At 43.2% G+C, this 21,506-nt stretch overlaps 1 protein-coding gene across 1 annotated transcript in view; it reads left to right on the forward strand.

Moving 5' to 3' along the window:
* The first annotated feature begins 15,969 nt into the window (after window positions 1–15,969).
* Window positions 15,970–21,506, forward strand: part of SND1 (staphylococcal nuclease and tudor domain containing 1) — a 445,599-nt gene continuing 440,062 nt past the window's right edge. Inside the window, exon 1 of the mRNA XM_066262225.1 lies at window positions 15,970–16,271. Coding sequence (XP_066118322.1) covers window positions 16,194–16,271 — 78 coding nt within the window. The 5' untranslated portion in view covers window positions 15,970–16,193. The remainder of the gene's footprint in view (window positions 16,272–21,506) is intronic.

Genomic DNA, 21,506 nt, shown 5'->3' on the forward strand with positions numbered 1-21,506 from the left:
AGCCCGTAAAAACAAGAGTCTCATTACTGCCTCTGGCTTGGCACCATCGAACACAATAACCAGACCTTGAATGGTCCATTGTCCCACTTTCATTATCAGCCCAGCTGGCATCCCCTCCATCACCAATCCTCAGCTCGTTTAATCCCTTCTTACACGTCCTCAGGTCCACTTCTTGGTTCTTCATCAAACAGCTCTTCCTCTCTTAAGTCTCCACTACTTGAAATCAATGCTTTTAGCCTTGCCTGGACCACTCGACATTTCTCATTTTGTGTCTGGAAGACAGCGCAACACTAATGTTTAGGGCAGGGGTCCCCAAACTACAGCCTGCGGGCCACGTGCGGCCCCCTGAGGCCATTTATCCGCCCCCGCCGCACTTCTGGAAGGGGCACCTCTTTCATTGGTGGTCAGTGAGAGGAGCCTAGTCCCCATGGAGATACTGGTCAGTTTGTTGATTTAAATTTACTTGTTCTTTATTTTAAATATTGTATTTGTTCCCGTTTTGTTTTTTTACTTTAAAATAAGATATGTGCAGTGTGCATAGGGATTTGTCCATAGTTTTTTTTATAGTCCGGCCCTCCAACGGTCTGAGGGACAGTGAACTAGCCCCCTGTGTAAAAAGTTTGGGGACCCCTGGTTTAGGAGGTACTGCTGTTTACTCCACGATTCTCTCCTCCTACTTCTCAGGGTTGGGACTGTTCACTGCAGCCCTGTCTCCATTTGCTTTGCCCATTTCACTTCCTTCTTCTGGTCCTTTGAGTTCATTCTCTTAGTTTTCTTTATATGTCTCGTAATGTAATGTATAATTTAACTGTTTCAGCCAAATGATGTTTGGAAAGAAAGCTAGGTAGTTGTTTGACCTCTTCAAAGTGGATTGAGTGAGTCACTTGGAAGCTTGGCAGAGCAGGGTTGCCCTGCGGGATCTGCACGCGGGCTCCCCCTGCAGTCTGCTCACTGTTCTGCGTTGATATTTAAATGTTGGTATCCCAGGTTCCCTTCATTACATCTCCCTTAGAGCCTGAGCGTTATTATTAGCAGGGGAGAGCCAGTGTCAGGGTAACAGGAGCATCAGAGATGAAGACTTGGAAAGACTTGGCAGCCACACATGCTCCAAGGCACCATTTCCCCCTCTAACTGGTAAGGTGATTAAGAAAAATGTCTCTTCTGAACTCTGGATTCTCAGATTTAGGGTCAAATACAAGGATGTTAGTGCGTTTAAGCTGTAACCTTGTCCTGGCTACAAAGGCCAATGGGTGTGGGAAAGTTATGCGTGTTTGGGTAACCTCGTCTGTAGAATTTGAGTCCCAAATGATTTATGTGGATTAGGCTGCTTAAAGAGCAAAGATTTTTAATCTTCTAAGATTTACAATTTTTTTTTTATCACTTGTTTAACAATTAAGAACTTCTAAGCTTTGGGAGCAAGTGAATATTTCAGGATTAGATCCTCTCTCACTCTCCTAATATTTTTTCCCTTCCTAATCGTTTTGGATTAGGAGAACATGTGGGTATAATCCTGAAGTACGATTTGAGGGAAGATAAACAAATTGACGTCACAGTACTTCCCGGAATTGTTCCTATTAATGTGAAAGGCAAAATAATAAAGGTTGTAGGAGATAATATAGGAGAATATCTTTATGACCAAATGCCAGATACACATATTTTTAAGTGCTCAACTTCGTTAGAAATCAGGGGAATGTAAATTAAGATAATAACGAGATACTATTGCATATCCACCTAAATGGCTGGAATTGAGAAAGGCTGACAATATTAAATATTGGTGAGGGTCTGGGACAACTAGAAATCTCAGGTAATGCTAGAGCGAGTCTAAATCGGGGCACCCACTTTGGAAAAATTTTGGCATTAGCTGCCACAGTTAAAAATATTCGTAACTTCTGACCCTTATCATTTTCCCAAAGATAAAGATATACATGAATATTTATTTATAACAGCTAAAAACTGGCTACAATCCAGTTCCAGACATTATTGCTATGTATTAAACCACCCCTGACTTAGAGGCATAAAACGATCACCATTTTGTTATGCTTATGGATTCTGTGGGTCAGGAGTTCAGAAAGGGCCCAAAGGAAATTGCTTGTCTCAGCTCCAAAATGTCTGGTATCTTCTATGGAAGACTCAAAGACTGTGGCTCAATAATGAGGGACTGACTGGGATCATCAAAAGGCTTTCTCATGCATACGTTTAGTTGTCCATGCTGGCTACTGGCCAGGAACTCAGTCAGGGCTGTTGGCCAAAACACCTGAAAGCAGGCCCTCTGTGGAGTAGCTCAGGCTTTCTCCCAGCATGGTGGCTGGGTTCCAAGTGCAAGCATCCCAGAAGGACAAGGTGGAAATATAAGGCATATTAATGAAGTGACTTAAGAAATCACTTTGCTATACTCTGTTGGCTGAGGCAGAGCCAAGGCCCACCCAGATTCGAGGGGTGGGAACATAGGTTCCACCTCTTTTTCTTTTCTTTTTTTTAATTATAAAAGAAAAAATAAACTGAGGAGCCACTACGCCACTTCACCCACAGGTGTTGTAAAGTACCAAAAGCTACAGAATTAATATTAATATTTTGGGAGGCTTGAAGAACATTTTATTAATTTGGGTTAAGGTGTGCAGAGAAATTGTGAGAAATAGTCTCTGTACTGTGTGATTGGCATGACCAGGATGGCCTTTGGCATTGTATTATAAATGCAAAGGGGAGGAAGACATGGATTCCCAGACATTCCACCACGCCTGTGGGGAAAGGGGTGAATGGCTAGCCAGGTACAGGGAGAGAAAAGCCAAAATAAACCTTTTCTTATAGCAATGAGCCATTTGCGGGCATTTGTCCCCACAGAAACTACCTCTCCTATGTAAATGCGTGTGGTTAACATATGTGACTTTAGACAGAGAGATAGCAGATGAACACTAGAAAATATAGGAATGCCTTTTAATATGTAAAGAGACATCTTTCTACCATTGTGTTGATTTGTAAATTTTGTTTTCTCCAAAATGATGTATGGCTTGCAAATTGAACATGGTCCTATCATGTTAAAGGACATATGACTATAACCAATAGTGGTAAAGGGCTCCTAATTACAATTTTTGCTTCTCTACTTCCCACTTACAAAACTATAAAAACTAGGTAAAACAAAGGGCCAGTGCGCTCTCCCTCAGATGGAGTTGCCGCCGCTTGGCCAAGCTAGACAATAAAGTTTTGATGTGTAATTGATGGATTTTGTTCATGTCTTCAATGTTTCGGGTCCCTCCGGATTAGGATTAACACAAACAAACAAAAAATAACAAGTTATAAGAGAGACTTTATTTAGTAAATTATAGAGGTAGTAGAAGTGAACCAGCTGGTCTGCGTGGGCTCAGGGAACAAATTACAGCAGCAAAAGAAGGGCCCTTGGAGCCTAGGAAAGGCAAAGGCAAGGGTAATATGCCTCTCTCTCACCCCTTTTCTTCCTGGTGAGAGAGAGAGAGAGAGAGAGAGAGAGAGAGAGAGAACGCGAGCCTGTATATTCTACCCATAAATTCCACTTCTTAATGGAGGGGAAATACTGAGGTCACTTGTAAAAAGAACATGCGTGTTGAGAGCTGTTTCTGTGGCCATCTTTGCTCCTTGTTGTCCATTTTGTTTCTTGTTGCAGGGACAGAGCTGCAGGTAGAGGAAAACAGCCCAAAGGCCCTAAATTGAGAAAGAGCTTTTCTTTAACAAAAGCATGTGAACCTCACACAACTCTACCGTGGTTTAGCCTGTTTCGGTTGCAGTGTAGAGCAGTGTTTTTCAACCAGTGTGCCGTGAGACATGGTCAGGTGTGCCGTGGGGAAATTAAACATGGGTCCCCAAACTACGGCCCGCTTACGTACAAACAATGAGAAACGGGCAACTTTTTTGAGAAAAATCACAAAGGTAAATGAGAGAGCCCTCAAAGCTAGCTACCTTGTTGCTGAACTTGTAGCTAAATCAAAAAAGTCCCACACTGTGGCAGAAACATTAATACTGCCAGCTTGTAAAGCCATTGTAAATGAGATGCTTGGCCCTACCGCGGCCAAAGAGATAGCTAAAGTGCCTCTCTCAGATAACACAATTGCCGGACGTATTGATGACATGTCTGCGGACATTGAAACTGTTGTTTTGGAAAAGGTGCACATCAGTAAGAAATTTGCCTTGCAACTTGATGAGTCGATGGATATTAGTGGACATTATCAGCTCTTGGCCAACGTGCGTTTTGTGGATAGAGAAGCCATTAGCCATTAGAAAAAACTTCCTATTTTGCAAGGCACTGCCAGAAAAATCAACAGGAGAGGAAATATTTCGGGTCACGTCGGAATATCTTGATAAAAGTGGGCTTACATGGGAAAACTGCACAGGTGTCTGCGCTGATGGAGCTGCAGCCAGGGTGGGGCACATCAAAGGCTTCGTAAGTAGGGTCAAAGAAAGAAACCCAGATGTTATTGTTATGCACTGTTTTTTGCACCATGAGGTCCTCATTGCAAAGACCTTACCAGCAGATCTAGCTCCTGTGTTGGATGATGTTGTGAGCATAGTGAACTTTGTGAAGACGCAACCTTTGAGATGTCGCTTATTTGCGTCTTTGTGTAAAGAAATGGGAGTGGAACATAAAATCTTATTGCTCCACACAGAGGTCCGGTGGCTGTTGCGCGGCAAAGTGCTGACCCGTATGTATGAGTTGCAAGAGGAACTTAAAGTATTTCTGACAAACGAGAGGTCTGATTACTCAAAGCTGCTTGCAAGTGATGAGTGGTGTGCAAAGCTGGCATACCTGGCTGATATATTTCATTATCTTGAATGAACTGAACACACAGATGCAAGGCCGAAATGAAAACCTGCTTACAAGCACTGATAAAACGAACAGATTCTGTTTAAAGGTGCAGCTCTGGCAACAACATGTGCAGCGTGGCAACCTTGAGATGTTCCCGCTCACCGAGAAACAGCATGATGGCAACACTGCTGCAATGTGCGAGGTGATTGGCAGACATTTGAAAACTCTTGAGAAGATGTTGTCATTTTATTTCTCTTCAGCCTTCACAGAATGCCTTGACTGGTTTAGGGACCCATACAGCTCAGTATCCGTTGCTGGAAAGGACATGACTTTAAAGGAGCAAGAGGAACTCATTGAACTGAAATAAGATTGTGGTTTAAAGCTAAAGTTTCTTGATCTTCCTTTGGACAGTTTTTGGTTATCTATTGCCAAGGAGTTCCCCATCCTGGCCAACAAAGCTATTTTGACATTGCTCCCGTTTTCAACCACATATCTATGTGAGCTGAGCTTCTCAAGCTTGACTGCGATAAAAACTAAAAACAGAGAGAGACTGAGAACTGTTGAGGAAGAGCTTCGTGTGTGTCTTTCTACCATTCCTGCCAGGATATCCCTTTTGTGTTTATCGAAACAGGCCCAGGTTTCACACTAAGTGAGTATAAATACATTTAGAAACTATATCATTAACTATATGTATAATATGTACTGTGTTAGAGTGTCATTTTGGTAGGTGGTGTGCCCCAGGATTTTGTAAATGTAAAAAATGTGCTGCGGCTCAAGAAAGGTTGAAAATCACTGGTGTAGAGCGACGTCCTGTTCCCTGAAGCACTCGTAAGAGAGCAAACTCTGTACACTGCTCTCCACTGAACAAAAAGGTTGTAGTATAATTCAAAATTATCTTGCCTTTTCACAAAATTATTTCTTATTGGAATTTGTGCCACTCACAAATACGTGGAAAATGACTTGAGGTAAAGAGGGAAAAGGAGATATTTTCTGGCATCAAACTGCCTCTTTGTGATGTAGCTGAAATAAGGTGTTCTTCCACTTGAACTAGCTCTTCTTTGGGTGAATTAAGCTGCAGGAGATCCAGGAAAGGGCTCCTGAAGAAAAAAAATGCATGATGATTCTGAAGTCTGAGAGAACAGTGTGCCCGTTCAAGCTGCCATCTGAACCTGGCCTCTTGGCTCCACCCCCTGCCCTTTCCCTCCCAGCCAATGTCCTGTCTGCCTGGGTTTGCTCGTTTAATGCTGGCATTCCCATCCACACACAGGCCAGTCCTCCACTCCTCACCTTGCCTCTACATTTCCCAGCTTGCTGCTTACTTGGAACCTGACCTCTTGCTTTGTTTCCTCTCTATTGCTCTGATCCCTCAGCTCTGATAATAACCCTGGCTGTCCTGGCTGGAAACATGCCAACCCATTGTAGAGTCCCAGCCTTAGTTTGACCTTAGCTCCTGGCTATTCCAGGCCCCTGCCCACCTTAGAAAGTGCCTCATCTTTGATTGTGGGGTTACTGCTTCCTTAAGGCATGTAGAAGATTGAGAATGCCTAATGTGACCATCTCAATTTATTTCTTCTCTTTCTCAAAATGTTTCTGCATCATTACATGATCTCTCTTCCTTAGCTCTTGGTTTTGATAGAGGCCCGCTCCATTAGAATCTCTGTTAAGGGATGCAAGAGCTGCCACCAGCTTTACTTGTGGAGAGCCACATCCCAGCCTGTTATATAAGACAGGAATACTCCTCTGTATTTTAAGGCACTAAATAATTGTTTCTGAAGCTGACCTACCCTATCTAATACAAGGGGCGAACTAAAATTAAGGTATGTGTGGTTTCCAGGATTCAAGAAGAGGTGAAGCCTGACCTGTGGTGGTGCAGTGGATAAAGTGTTGACCTGGAAATGCTGAGGTCGCTGGTTCGAAACCCTGGGCTTGCCTGGTCAAGGCACATATGGGAGTTGGTACTTCCAGCTCCTCCCCCCTGTCTCTCTCTCCTCTCTCTCTCTCTCTCATTCTCTCTCCCTCTCTCTCTCCTCTCTAAAATGAATAAATAAAAATTAAAATAAAAAAAAAAGAAAGAAGAGGTGAAGGCACAGACAGTTGTTGGTAGGAGTTAAATATAATTCATTTTTTAGACAACTATCTTATGTCTGGATCTGTCCAATGGTAATAATCCCCACTAAAATCCCCAACTTCCGCCCTAGACACCACCAATATTCTCAGTTTCAGTTTCTAGGAAACTCAAAGATATGGGAATAAAGGGAACTTAAATAAGTCATTTCAGTCATTCAAACAGACTGAATACTTTAATTCCAAATATACTTCTTCAGCACTTGTTCTTTACAAGGCAGTATCAGGCCTCTAGGGAACACAAAAATTAACAAGACTCCTAGGAGCTTGTTATCAAAAAGTTCACAGGCCATTTCAACTGTTACAGAAATAACTATGATCCAGGGTGAATGTAGTGCATACTATTAGAAAGCTATAACCAGGGGTCCCCAAACTTTTTACACAGGGGGCCAGTTTACTGTCCCTCAGACCGTTGGAGGACTGGACTATAAAGAAAACTATGAACAAATCTCTGTGCACACTGCACATATCTTAAAGTAAAAAAACAAAACGGAAGTAGTTCTGTACGTGAGCAACGCCGCTTTGCAGCGCCGCCACCACATACAGTACTCAGCTCACTGACCACCAATGAAAGAGGTGCCCTTCCGGAAGTGCAGCGGGGGCCGGATATATGGCCTCAGGGGGCCGCATGCGGCCTGCGGGCTGTAGTTTGGGGACCCCTGGTATAAACCAAAGGGCTTGAGGATACAAGGGATCCTTTCTGATTGCAGGTATACCAGAAGATCGTCTGGAAAAAGCTGTACCTGCACCGCATTCAAGGTCCATTTCAGGTGGAGGGAATCGGAAGAGCAAAAACTCAGGGATAGAAAGCCCTAGGTATATTTAGGTAAATTTTCTAGTGTGGCTAGAGCTGCTGGAGCGACAGCGAGTAGCACAGGGCAATATAACTACGGGCTCAGTCCTCCAGTGGGCAGGAGTCCTTTTCACAGGTAGGAGAAGGTGGAGACATGAGACATGGAGGAAGCTTGTGCTACTTTCATTCTGTGGAGGTTGTAATGGGGGCCCTAGGCCAGAGGCAGCAGAGATGAAACATAGGCTCACTGCTCTTGGCTTCTTTTGCCTGGAGAGGATGAGGGCACAGGATTCTTCTTTGGGAGAAAGAATGGGACTTAGAAATCGGCCAGAATCGCTTCTCGGCCTTTTGGCTAAGATCAAGTGTAGAAATTGGCCAGAGTTCTAGGAAGGGCAGAACCGGACCAGAAGCAAAGAAGAGGCCCAGTGCTCAGGAATTCTAGGAAGGCTTTTTTCTTTTATGATCAAAATGGGCAGAAATTTCTTATACTGGTCTTTTGCCTCTTCTTTCTCCTCCTCCTCCTTATACTCCTCCTCCTCCTCCTTTTCTTCCTCCTCCTCCTGTTCTTCCTCCTCTACCTTCTTCTTCTTTTTCTTCTTCTTCAGATGTCTAGAGCTGAAGCAACTATTTTACAGCCTCAAGGAAAAACCAAAAGAATTGCAGAGATGTCAGTCCTGGGATGGCTGAGCCTCTAAACAAGTATCTCCAAACTTTTGGTGTGTGAAAAAAAAATATATGTTTATCCCATGGTTAATCTAGGTTGCTAGTACTTGCTGAGACATTCCAACTACGAGTTTGCTGGCCACTGACTTAAGGATTCTGGGATAGAGGGAAAGGAAGCCTCAGGTTCCACCCTAGCTTGATCATCTCAGTTTGCAGAGAGGAGACAGAGAGTCAGAACAACATGCTACCTTGTAACAAAGGTGGGTACCACTGGCTTGAGATTTCCTTATGCCTTTTTTCTTAGAGATTTGAGTATGACAGGCAGGGTCCACGGTGACAAAACTTGATAGCAGTTAAAACCGATGGCTGTAGCAGGAGCAAATCAATATTTAATTATCTATGGCTACTGAGAGGCCAGAGGCATTGATTCATGGTGTTCAGGAAAATGAAATGAAGGTTGGTCTTGCTATTAAATGACAACAGCAAAGGGTACAAAGTTGATCTATTAACTAAAAGTTTTGTAACCATTACCCAAATCATGTGGTTGTACATAAATCCTTTAGACTGACTTACTATATAGACAGGGCAAATTGGAAAGAGCATATTATCTTTCCCAGGTTGATAGGAATTTTGTTCTGCTGTGAAGTTTGAGAAATAATGTCTAAGTTACAGATATATGGTGATGGAAAATGATTTGACTTTGGGTGATGGGCACACAACACAATCAACAGTTCAAGTGCTATAGAGATGTTTACCTGAAACCTATGTACTCTTATTGATCAATGTCACCCCATTAAATTTAATTTCTAAATTAAAAAAAGAAAAAATAATATTTAAGTTATAGGCACAAGATAAATTGTTTTTCTTTTATTTCTTTAGAACAGAATTCGAGTTCTACTTTTGATTTTATAGAAAGAGTAAAGTAACAGAGAGAGAAAGAGAGAAACATTGATTTGTTGTTCTACTTATTTATGCCTTCATTGGTTGATTCTTATATGTTTTCTGCCTGGGATTGAGCCCACAATCTTGGCGTATGAGGATGATGCTCTAACCAGCTGAGCTACCCCCATCCAGGGTCTCTACTTTTAATATTATAATTTTTTTTGTTTGTTTCTTAAGATTGTTGAAAAATGATGCCTTATGCTATCATGCATTTTAATCAAGTTTGGACTACATGAAGCATATAAAAATAACAATTTTAAAATCTACATAGAGATTATAGGCCTGACCTGTGGTGGCGCAGTGGTTAAAGCATCGACCTGGAAATGCTGAGGTCGCCAATTCGAAACCCTGGGCTTGCCTGGTCAAGGCACATATGGGAGTTGATGCTTCCTGCTCCTCCCCCGTCTCTCTCTCCTCTCTCTCTCCTCTCTAAAATGATTAAATAAATAAAAATTATAAATGAGATTATAGAATCAGATATGATAGCAAGATTCAAGTTTAATCACCTACACCAGTGCTGTGTAATACATTGGTCACTAGCCTCTTGTGGTTATTTAAACTAAATTTAAACTAATTAATACTTAACTATTAAACATTCAGTTCCTTCATTGCCCTAGGTGCATTTCAAGTGCTCATTAGCCACATGTGATTGGTGGCTCCTATGTTAAAGCATACTTAGAACACATCCATCACTGCAGGCGGTTCTGATATAGACAATTTGGCTTTGTGAGCCTTTTCTTTTATAAATATATGGTGAAACTCTGTATCAGTCAGCTCAAACTCCCATAACAAGATACTGCAGACTGGGTGGTCTAAAAAACAGGAATTTATGGAGGCTAGAAGTCTAAGATCAAGGTGCCAGGGTTGGTGTTCAGTGAAGCTTCTCTTTCTGGCTTGTAGACACCACCCTTTTTCTGTGTCCTCACATGGCCTTTCCTCTGTGTACCTGCAAAGGTGGGGGCTGAAGTGCAGAGCAGTAGATCTGCAGATAGATATCTGGTCCCTCTTCCAATTCTTCTAAGGACACCATCCTATCAGATTAGGGCTCCACTTTAATGACCTCATTTAACCTTAAATACCTCCCTTATGGCCCTGTTTCCAAATACAGGGGTGTGGGCTTCAACACTGAATTTCAGGAAATACAGTTCAGTCCTTAACAAACTTCACAAAGGAGCAGGAAGAAAAAGAAACAAGGAGAGGAAGAAAAGTGCATATAAACCAGATTAGAACGTATCGTATTCTATGCTGTCCTGAAGCAGAAGGGGGGGCCAGTGCAATATTAAGGAGAGAGTCTATGTGACGGAGATTTGCATTTTATTTTTATTCATTGATTTTAGAGAGATGGTGCGGGGGCGGGGAGAGAAATATTCATTTGTTGTTCCACTTAGTTGTGCTTCCCATATGTACCCTGACCAGGGATCGAACCCACAACCTGGGTGTTTTGGGATGATGCTATTGAACGAACCAGCCAGAGCCAGAAATTTGCACTTTAGAAAGAACACCAGGTTAATAGTATGGAGGATGGGTTGGAGTTAGGGTAGGCCCATGAGAATAGAAATGAAGTCACTCTAGTGTTGAGTTTTCTCCTTTTCCCCGAAGGAAACTTACTGAAGAGTTAAAAATGCTTTCTTTGTCAAACCTCTGGATTCTACTAGAGCAGGTCTAAAATAAGGGGTCACATTTGGACACCTTAGAAGCAGAGTAGTCAAATAGTTAAGAATGGACTATGGTCAGAAAGTTCTGTGTTGAGATCTTGACTTCATCCCTTATTAGCTATTGACCTAGAGTTGGTTGCTTATCTTGTCTTGGCATTAATGTCCTCCTTTATAGGAAGAGATTGTATCTACTACTGTATAAGGATCATGGGCTCTTTCCTCCCTGTAAAGTACTGTTCTAAGGATTAAGTTATGTAATTCAGGTAAAAGCATTTAGCTCAAAGTCTGTTAAGTGTATATGCTTTGTGTTCAATATACTTTGATCATAGATACTGCCAGAGATATATTTCCTGAAAGGAGTACAGGAAATAGGGTCTTTGTTAAATGAAACTTGTCCATTTCTTGATTGTGTGTGTGTCTGTGTTCTCCATCATGCCAAAGCAATCATCTTTTAAGAATTTTAAAGTCTATCTCTCTCTCTCAAGCAGCTTCATTTATTTAAGTAGCTTGTAAATAAATCATTGGTAAACATTATAAAATTAAATACACTTTCAAAAGCTTGCCAGAATACATAAATTCACAAACACAATTCCCGTAAAAAATAAAATATGTTCAGAGCACCGTTGATATAAAGTGCCTGATCTCTGTCCTCTGACAGGCCTACCTACAGAAATTTCACAGTAGGTGGGGTTTCCATTGAGCGAAGCTAGAAACATATTCTCCACCATGCATCCAAACTAGCAAATGTTCCTGTATCTGCTTTCTTGAGAGAAGGTGAGGCTTTCTCACCTCTACACCTGCTTAGCACTCAGTCACCCCCTCTGGTCTGATGCTGCCCAGGCACAGAGCTGACCAGAATCTACTTCTAAGAATAATCATAGTCTATTTTCTCCTGTAAAGGTACAGTGATCATGAACATTAGAGTCACTTGAACTGGTGTCAAATCCCTGTTCTACAACTTAGTAGCTGTGTGACCTTCAATAAACATTCTACATGAGTCTCTAGTTCCTTATAGGTAAAATTAACTAGGGGAGGCATTCTGATTTCTAAGTGAGGAGTTGAAGGATGAGGAAGTAGTTGTCAGGTGAAGCGAGTGGGGATGGGAAGGCAACAAAAGTTATACTTGGAGACTGATTTTTGTCTTTACTAGCAATTTATTTAGCACATATTCACTGTGGGAAATAATTTTGTAAACCAATAGCCTATATAAGATAATATCTTTCAGTAAGCCAAATAATGAAATAACCCACTCCAAACAAATGACAGATTAATCACACCATTTTTCCAGGCAAGGGGAGGTGAAAGAATAAAGTCCAATTTTGTGTGTGTGTGTGTGTGTGTGTGTGTGTGTTTCTGAAGTTGGAAACGGGGAGGCAGTCAGACAGACTCCCTCATGCGCCCGACCAGGATCCACCCAGCATGCCCACCAAGGGGTGATGCTCTGCCCATCTGGGGCATTGCTCTGTTGCAACCAGAGCCATTCCAGCGCCTGAGGCAGAGGCCATAGAGCCAATCTCAGCGCTTGTGCCAACTTTGCTCCAATGGAGCCTTGGCTGCGGGGGGGGGGGGGGGGGGGGGAGACAGAGAGGAAGGAGAGGGGGAGGGGTAGAGAAGCAGATGGACACTTCTCCTGTGTGCCCTGGCCGGGAATTGAACCTGGGACTCCTGCACGCCAGGCCGACGCTCTACCACTGAGCCAACTGGCCAGGGCCTAAAGTCCAAATTTTAACAGAGGTTGTCTCTTTTACACAAGGAGAGAAAGCAATCAACTCAGAGCTGATTTCTAGCTGCCAGAGCAAAAGGAAAAGTCCCGTTGCTAGAGCACATTGCTAGGGAACAAAGACTCCAGTTTTGTTAGACTGGCTGATCTTTTTCATGGGGGCTCTGAGTGGTTTATTACTGCTGTCACTGCTGACATCCTGGCATGATTTACTTTATCCTAACATCAAAACAACTTTACTTCTAAAAACAACTTTTTTTGGTCTTTGTTGTAAATTACTTAAGTCACAAACAAGTGGATTTGAGATCCTATTAAACCAATTTACAACACCTTGGAAGACCAAGTTCATTTGGCCAGTGCAGACTGTACAAGGTAGGGCTGCAAGAAAAGAGCTAGTGTTGAGAAATCACAGGAGACATTCATGGAGTAGAGAGGCATGATCAGATCTGCAATTTAAAAATATCACTTTGGCTGCAGTAGAAAGAATGGAAGGGGTGTAGGTAAGGAAGACTGGTGTCAGGGAACTCTATTATAGGCCAGTGCAACAATTCAGGTGAAAATATGACAGATCCAAGCAACTGGAGATATTTAATAATCATAACAAATTTAACACATAGATCTAGGCACTATTCTGTGTTTAAAATATCCTGATTCATTTAATCCTCAATACCAGAACGACCCTTGAAGGTAGGTCCTATTATCTTTATTTTACAGATGAAAATCCATGGAACAGAGATACTATACAACCTGCTCAAGGATATAGGGGGTTGAGATGTGAACCCAGGCAGCCCAGTTTCAGGGCCTGTGTACTTGGCTGTGTTGCTGTAGATCTAACAGATTTCAGAGATTTACTAAGAATTTAGGAGGAGGAGGGGGAGGAGCTACTGATGATCACCAGGTTTTTGGCTTGCCACTGGGTAGCTTTGGGTGTCATTTGGGCTCAGGGAAGAGCATGTTTGGGAAGAAAGAGAAGTTCCTTGTGAGTCATGTTGAACTTGAATTTCTAAGGTGACAGCCACAGGCAGATATCTATTACTTCATACATATGTCTAGAACTCGAGAGAGATTTTAACAGTCTCTATATATTCAGGAATCATTAGCATGCAGCCATGGGAATGCATAAGATGTCTCGAAAGAATATTACAAATTAGAAAAGAAGACTCTGAGAAGAGCCCAGAGGAACATCAATATTAAGGGGCAGGCAAAAGAAGAGTCACAATGACGATGAGGAGCTGCTAGAGACATGGGAGGAACACAAGGAGTGTGGGAAGGAACAGGACTCTTCAAAGAGCAAGTGGTCTTAAATGCTATGGAAAGCTCCACAAAGTGAAGTGTGAAGAGTGTCCATGGAGTCACAAGGTAGTCATTAGTGATTTTGGAGAGAACAGTTTCAGCAAATTAAAAACAATAGTCAGAGTGCCCTGGGCTGAGGATTGAAAGCAAGGTTAAGGATGTGGAGGCAACAAACAAAGAATTTCACCAAGAGGATTTGTCTGCGAAGGGAGGAGAGCTGTCTGAAGACCAATGCAGAAGATTTACTTAATTTCTTTTCACTATGCAAGAAATTTGATATTTAAATGGTAATGAGAAGAATCCAGGATAAACTGAGAGGCTATAAAAACAGGAGAGGGAATTACTCTTACAAAAGTCCTTGAGAAGGTGGAGGGGTGGATCCAGAATGTGGGGAGTTTAGCTTAAGTGGTAGAAGGAAGTTTTTCTTTGTAACAAGGGAGAAGAAGAGAGGAATGAGAAAGAAGATAAGTTTTTAGCCTTGGTGGTGGGAAATGGAAGGCGTTCTTGACGGCTTTTATTATCTCTCTGAAGTAGAAGGCCTTACGACTATTTGAAAGTGTGGGAGACAGTGGAGTTGAAGTTAAGAGGAAAACAGATTTTAAACAGGACCAGTGATTTTTAGGGCAGTGAAAATACTCTGTATGACACCATTATGATGGATACATGTCCTTATACATTATTATACATTTGAATGAACCCAGAGAACATACAACACTGTGAGACCTAATGTAAACCATCATCTTTGGGTGATTATGATGTGCTGATGTAAGTTCATTAACTGTTGACAAATGTACCTCTGTGGTGTGGGATGTTGATAATGGGGAAGGCTTTGCTTGTGTATGTATGAGCAGAGGGTATAAGAGAAATCTCTGTATCTTCCCCTCAATATTGATGTGAACCTAAAACTGCTTTTAAAAAAAGCCTTAAAAAACAAACAAACAACCTAACCCAACGGAATTGGAGATCAGAGGCTGAGTAAAAATAAATTCCCAGAAGGGAACAGATAAAAGGAGGATAGAAGTTCAGACACTTTGAATTCTACTTAAAGAACAGTGTGTGATAGGCAATCTTTGATGATCGCGGAGGATCCAGCTTCCTAGTACGTATGCCCTTGCGTAATCCCCTCTCCTTAGAGATTTGTATGTCCTGCCTACCCTCACCCCCTCAATCTCTTTATTGAAGAGTCTAGGGCCAGGGTAGGGGATGGGAATGGGGGTCAAAGATTTGTAAGGCTCAACACACTAGGTCAGGGGAGTGTCTCTTCCCGGTTCAGGGAGAGCAGGTAGCGAGGCTTTTCCTGACTTCACCTGCGCAGCCGGAAAGAACCCGAAGAGCAAGGGTCATTCTCCTTCGTGTAAAGGACACGTCACCTCTTTCCATCAACAAACATGAATCGAGGGCCTTACAAGTGCTAGACAAGGGCGACACAAATGCGAGCGAGATACACTCCAGGCCACAGGAAAAAAGCACGGCAGCGTTCCGCGCCTAGGCCGACGCCGGCAGAAGGTTTCACAATGCTTCCTCTTTTCCAAGTTCTCCCCATACTTTCAGCTTAGGTAAAATGTCGGGAGTCGCCAAGCAGCCAGAACTGACAGCCCTCCAGGACTTAGCCTCTTTGGCTCCGGGTTCCGGGTGCACCCTCCAGGAACGCCGCGGTCCACGTGGGCTCCCGGACCGCCCGCGGGGCGGGGCGTAGTGGGCGGGGCCAGGCTGGTGGGCGAGGCTGGCCCTACCCCCGGGGCTCCCATGGCCCCCCGCGCCCCGCGGCCAGATGCTGACGTGTCCTTTCCTTCTCACTACACCTCCCGACACTACCTACTAAACTGCCCCGGAAGTCCCGCCCTAGAATTAGTCAGTCACCGCAAATCAGCTCTTTTAGCGCTTCCTGGAGTTTGGCTCCCGGTTTGGTACTAAGGGGCGGGGCTTCCCGAGCAGGGTGCCTATTGGCTTGAGGTCCGGCAAGTTCTGGGTGCTAATTGGCTGAAGGGCGGTGGCGCTCTGGCACGCTTGCGCGGCGAGCAGAACGTGTGGCCACGGTGAAGATCGCGTCTCCTTTTTCGTTCCTAGACCCGCTGCTGCTTCTGCGAGCGCCCGGCGCGTCCGTCGGATCCGCGGTCCGCAGCTCCTCGCCCGCTCGCTCCTCGCCGCGGCGGCCTCTCACCAACACCGATACCCATACTAACACCTTCAAGCCGGCCCACCGCCTTACTCTCTGTCTTGCCATCTCTACACATGGCCTCCTCCGCGCAGAGCGGCGGCTCCTCCGGGGGACCTGTGGTCCCCACCGTGCAACGGGGCATTGTCAAGATGGTGAGAACGGGGGCCCAGATACCGACCCCACCGCTAGTCTCGGAGCGGGAGTCTGGCGCCGGCTCCTCTACCCCTCCCACCAGGCTGCATAGTCTCCAGGTCCCCTTTTTTCTGTCATCCTTCACTTTTCATCCATTCTGGAATCCCCTCTCTAGAAGGAACCCGACACGGACTCCCCTTCGTATTTTGCCTCCCGGACACCCTGGCATCAGGGGTGACAGTGACTTCCGTGGTCGCGGCACTCAGATTTCCTGGCTGTTTACCAGGACAGATCGAATATTAATTGCTTAACGGATATCATTGCTGATGTCTGTCTTCCTATTCCCCCTGTTCTTCTGTTCATTTTGATATTTGCTGAGCAGTTTGCAGTTTTTCGCGATCCTGACATCCGCTCTTCCCTGGAACTTGAAAAGTACTTGGCCATCTTGAAGCTTTTCTGTTTCCACCGACTCTAAGTTACTCCAAGTTTCCTTGCTCTCTGGCCCTCATTCCCCTTCTTTTCCTCTCCACCTCTTGTGTCCAGTCTGTAGTCCTGAGAGCTCCTGATATTTTGTGCTTTCCCTTCTTTTGACCCTTAAAATGTTAGGCTGGAAGGAATCTTAGCCATCATTATTCTCCCACCCAGTGACTTACCTAATGTCACATGGTGGCTTGGTTTGAAGCCAGGACCAGAGCCCAAGTGTTCTGATTCCCAGCCTACGGCTCTAATACTGTTGATTCTGCCTGATTTTTATATCCCCTCACTACCAACATTCTTGAATTTTGAATTCAAAACCCTGTGAAGTTCATTAAAAATTTTTACCCTTAGCTCCATGATAATTTTAGCATAGATTCCTTTTACCTCTTGTCCACTCTATTCTTCTCCCAACCCTCCCAAATCTTGGAATCTGGTATGTCCTGGTTGTTACAAGATTTTCTGGTTGGGATGACTGTAAATTTTTATATTTTTGTTTCAAGTTAAATTCTGACCTTTCCATTTGAAACTGCAGATATCCTTTATGACACGTTTCCCCAAAGCTCTACAGTCTTTCACTGTTTTAGAAAGTTTAAAAAACATTGTTTTCTAGGCTTATTGTCTTTCATGGGATTAAAATGTTCTTTAGCTTGTGTGTGTGTGTGTGTGTGTGTGTAAATTAGATTTCAAGATTTTTCTTTCCCCCTTTTCTCATGTATTAATTTCTTAGGTAGTATTCTGCCACCAGGTGAGATCCTTAGGGTTTTCAATATTGCTTTCTCCCCTTTATTTGTTCCTAAATGGAGAGTCAGAATTTATCAGAAACTGAATGGAAAGTGACTTCCCAAAGTCCACAGTAGTGTCCTTTGTTGAAATATTGAACTGACCCGTGAAATTATGGTGAAGGGGCTCCTCTTTTATTACCTTTTTCATTTGTACTGATCTTTCCTTTTACTGTAGAAGCAGAGCATGGTTGGGTGGGATTAACAGCACTGAGTGAAATCTCTTGAGTTTTTTCCTTTGTTAAGGGCCCTCATTTATGGGATGGGATTGGAATAAGGCTGTATGTATTTTTGCTCTGCCAATGCTGGAGGCTTCCAGGGTATCTGGATTCTATGAGGTCCCCACGCCTGCCCTACGGATATTGAAGCTTAACAATCACTTGTTTATTAGGGTCATTTCTAGTGCCGGATATTGCGTTTACATGATCTCATACGTACTACCTAACAAGTAGATAGGATTATGTGCTACATCCAAGGTTTAGAGAGAATAGTTTGCTCAAGGGCAGGCACTTTTATTGTTAATAAAAAGCAGAGTTGAATTCGAACTCAGGCCTGTCTGCCAGAGCAGAGGTTCTTCAGCGTGGTGCTATGATGTTTCTGACTCCAGGGCATGTGTTTATAAGGGTGGGGCCAGAGATGCATGGCCACAAAATTGCAGGAAAGTGAAGCTGACTGTAATTGAGCTGGGGAAAAAGATTAGATGTTACTTCTTGTCTTATCCGGGAGCTGCTATTGTGGTGAGTGCATTCTGTGCATGATGTGGTGTGGAAGACACATTTGAGTCTGAGAGGAGGCTTTTAAAGTGCAATGACTGAGTAGTCTATATTGCTGTTTTGTGACCAAACTGCATGAGGTGGGTGGGTGAGTTCCAGACAGAGATTAGGGGAGGGAAGCTGGGTGAACTGCAGAGCGACAGGCGGTTTGTGCCAGGCTTAGAAGTCTTGTCTGGAATGAAAAATAGACCACTGGCAAATTGCTCTGTGTGAAGCTCTTTTGCTGAGCAAAGTTGTGTTTTCCTGGAGAGTAATCGTGTCCAGCGGTACTAGGAACTGCTTTGTAAGAACTCTCCAAAGGGAGACAGAGGAAAGAGGAGTAATTTGATGAATAGGAAAATAGTAATCACTGCTTTTCTGCCTTTTGGGAGAGGTCTGAAACTGGAGCACTGACTAACTAGAAGCATGCTTTCCTGGGTGAGTTTTCTGGATTTGTCTGGATTCAGGCAGAGCTGAAGGTCTGAAAAAATCTGGCCTGAGGTTTGCTGCAGTGAAGAAGAGTAATTCTTCCTGTTTTATTTTGTCAAAAGAACAGTTTTTAGGGCTGTGGAAGGTGCAAGTTTCTCTGCTCTCGGCCTTGCACTCCTAGTAAGTCCTGTGTTACTTTTTTAAGGTTAAAGAAGAAAGAACTTGGGAATCAAGTTGTCAAACAAATTTACATTTGAGTAGTTTTTTAACATGACATGACGGTCTTGGTCAAGTCTGTGTTTGTTTGAGTGGAAACCAAGGGACAGAGTTGGTTCTGGAATGTATTGAAGGAGGAAGTGGGCAATAAGTTCACACAGGCATTTTGGAGCCACTGTTACTGAAGAGGCAGTACGGGTGGTGGAAAAACTGAAACTGGATTTCTATTTTCTGAGCTGGGATGAGACTGGCCTGTGTGTGGGCTGACAAAATATAAGCTGAAAATGTAAGTGTCTCTGTCAGATACTACTTTCTCAAAACCCTGAAGGATTCGAACTCTTGGTTTCTTTGAATGATTTGCTAGACAGTATTTAGCTGCAACAGAATATTGTCAGCAAATGCTAAGTAGATGAGTTGGGAGAAGTCTTGGGGTACTTAATATAAAAGTTAGTCACCCCATTGAGCATCGATGTATAAAATGGCTATTTTCTCTGGTTTTACTGACTTGAGTTACTTCTGGTTTTAGGGATAGAGCCCTTTTCTATGTCTTTTCATTATGTCTTTCCTTCTGTACTTGGTATGTTTGCACATCTTTTCAGTTTGGAGCCCACGGGCTGCTTTTGCAACAGCAGGATGATTCTGCCACAATTTTTACAATTCTTGAATCTCCTGTGCTTCTCAGAAATAGCCATGGAAGCATCATATCTTATCTTGCTTGTGGTGTGGAAGGCTAAAGAGAGGAGGGCAGTACCAGATCCCCATTCCCATTTTACCCCGCTCTGTTGAACTGGCCCCAGAGGGGAAAGCAATCCCTCCGGCAGTCTTTGGTTTTATCCTAAGAACCATGCTTCTCACTAGGGGCCTATGGCAGAGAGTCACCTAAAGGAGGAAGGAGTCACCACAATTTTCTCCTTTGAATTGTGCTGCCAAGTTGCTGTAAAGCAGGATGTAGACTTCCTGGTGAGTAGCTTAGTGGAAATTTCTCCAGTAGGAAATTTCCTACAACTTGTAGGAAATCCTGCCTATAATTTAGATCATTTTAGCTAAGTGTTTCTTAGGTTTCTGAACTAAGAAGTATACGTATTTCCAGAGCTTAGTGTGGACAAAGTAGTAGTAGTGTGTTGACTTACTCCTTCCTAGGAGCACTTATCTCATGCGGGCTATGAAAGAAAAAAAAAAAGAAGAACCTCCCCTAAGCTACTGAAAGTACCCTTATTCTACTTGAAGGGACATAATAGCTGAAAAACGATACTTTATAGAGCCATTTGCAAAGAAGTAGGTAGAATATGATGGAAGACTTTTCCTGCAGTCTTAAAACTGCCCACTTTCCAGCAGGTAAACATGGTAACTTTCAATCAAGACTATAACTAAGTTTTTACTGTATCTTTAAGGCTTGCTGTCATTTTTTGTGTGAAAAGGAAAAACATCTATCTGGCTGTAGTCATGCTAACAGTGGCTCCTGCAATGTACTAACTAATTATATAGATTGATGAGCAATCATATTTCCTTTCTTTCTTGAACACATTTTTTGATCATCTGCTGTGTCAAGCTCTGTCTGGGTATTGGAGAAACAGCGGGAAAAAAGTAGATGAGAATTTTTTCCTTATGGTTTATGAAGGAGACAGACAGTAAACAAGGAAATAAGAAATAAACATTGTAATATAGGTAGTGATTTCAAGTATGCGAACGGTGCAGAGTGGTTGGGAGTCAAGGAAGGGGTGGCTCATTTAGGTAGGGTGTTTTTGCAAGGTCTTCTCAGCATTTGCAGTGAAATCAGATGGACATCAGAGAACCAACCACAGAGGAAGTGTGTTAGTGGCAAACTGAATAACTGGTTCAGCAAAGGCCCTGGAGTCAGTGGAGGTGGTCTTTATTCTGGTACCCTGGTAAGATTACTAGCTGACATTAAATCCACTGAATAACTGTAAACAAGAGACTGGTAAACACATACCTGCTCTTGTTCATGGTCCTGTTTCTTACAGGATCATGGCAACAGTTTTTTGACTTCCTATCAGCCAGTCCTATATATTCTCAAAGTCACTCCAGGTATCCCTCACTTTATGGATGTTTGTATTATGCCACTTAGCTTTTACGAAAGACCTACACTTGTATCTGTTTTCGCTAACTGAAAGCCATCCAAAGAGGATTTTCGCTTTAACAAAAATGGTGACAAGTGAGAGTAGCAGTCAGTGTTTGTTGTGTAGCGAGCCCTCAGAAAGGCAGTCTGTGCGCGCCCCGAGCAGCGCAGGTGGCAGCGCGGGTGGCAGCGCCAGGTCCCTCCCCTGGAAACCACACTCAGCCTCTCAGAGTCCCGGTTCCATAGCTTTGAACTGTGTCTGTGAACATCTGCATTTCATCTTATTTTGTGCTTCTTTTAGCAAAATATATCCTAAAGTATCAGAAAAGCCTGAGAGAACTCCTAATGGTGTTCCAGTTAGCATGAAAATGGGTGGAATTAAGCATATCAACTGTGGTGAATGAAATAAAGCCATTGTATGTGTTGAATTTTGGACCAGGGAATGCTCACAATTTCTTTCCAATCAATTAATGGTAATTGCTTCTTTGCTTTACTCCATTCTGGTCTGCTCTACTTGTGGATAGT

This window comes from Saccopteryx bilineata, chromosome 2 (genome assembly GCF_036850765.1).
Source record: "Saccopteryx bilineata isolate mSacBil1 chromosome 2, mSacBil1_pri_phased_curated, whole genome shotgun sequence".
Lineage (NCBI taxonomy): Eukaryota > Metazoa > Chordata > Mammalia > Chiroptera > Emballonuridae > Saccopteryx > Saccopteryx bilineata.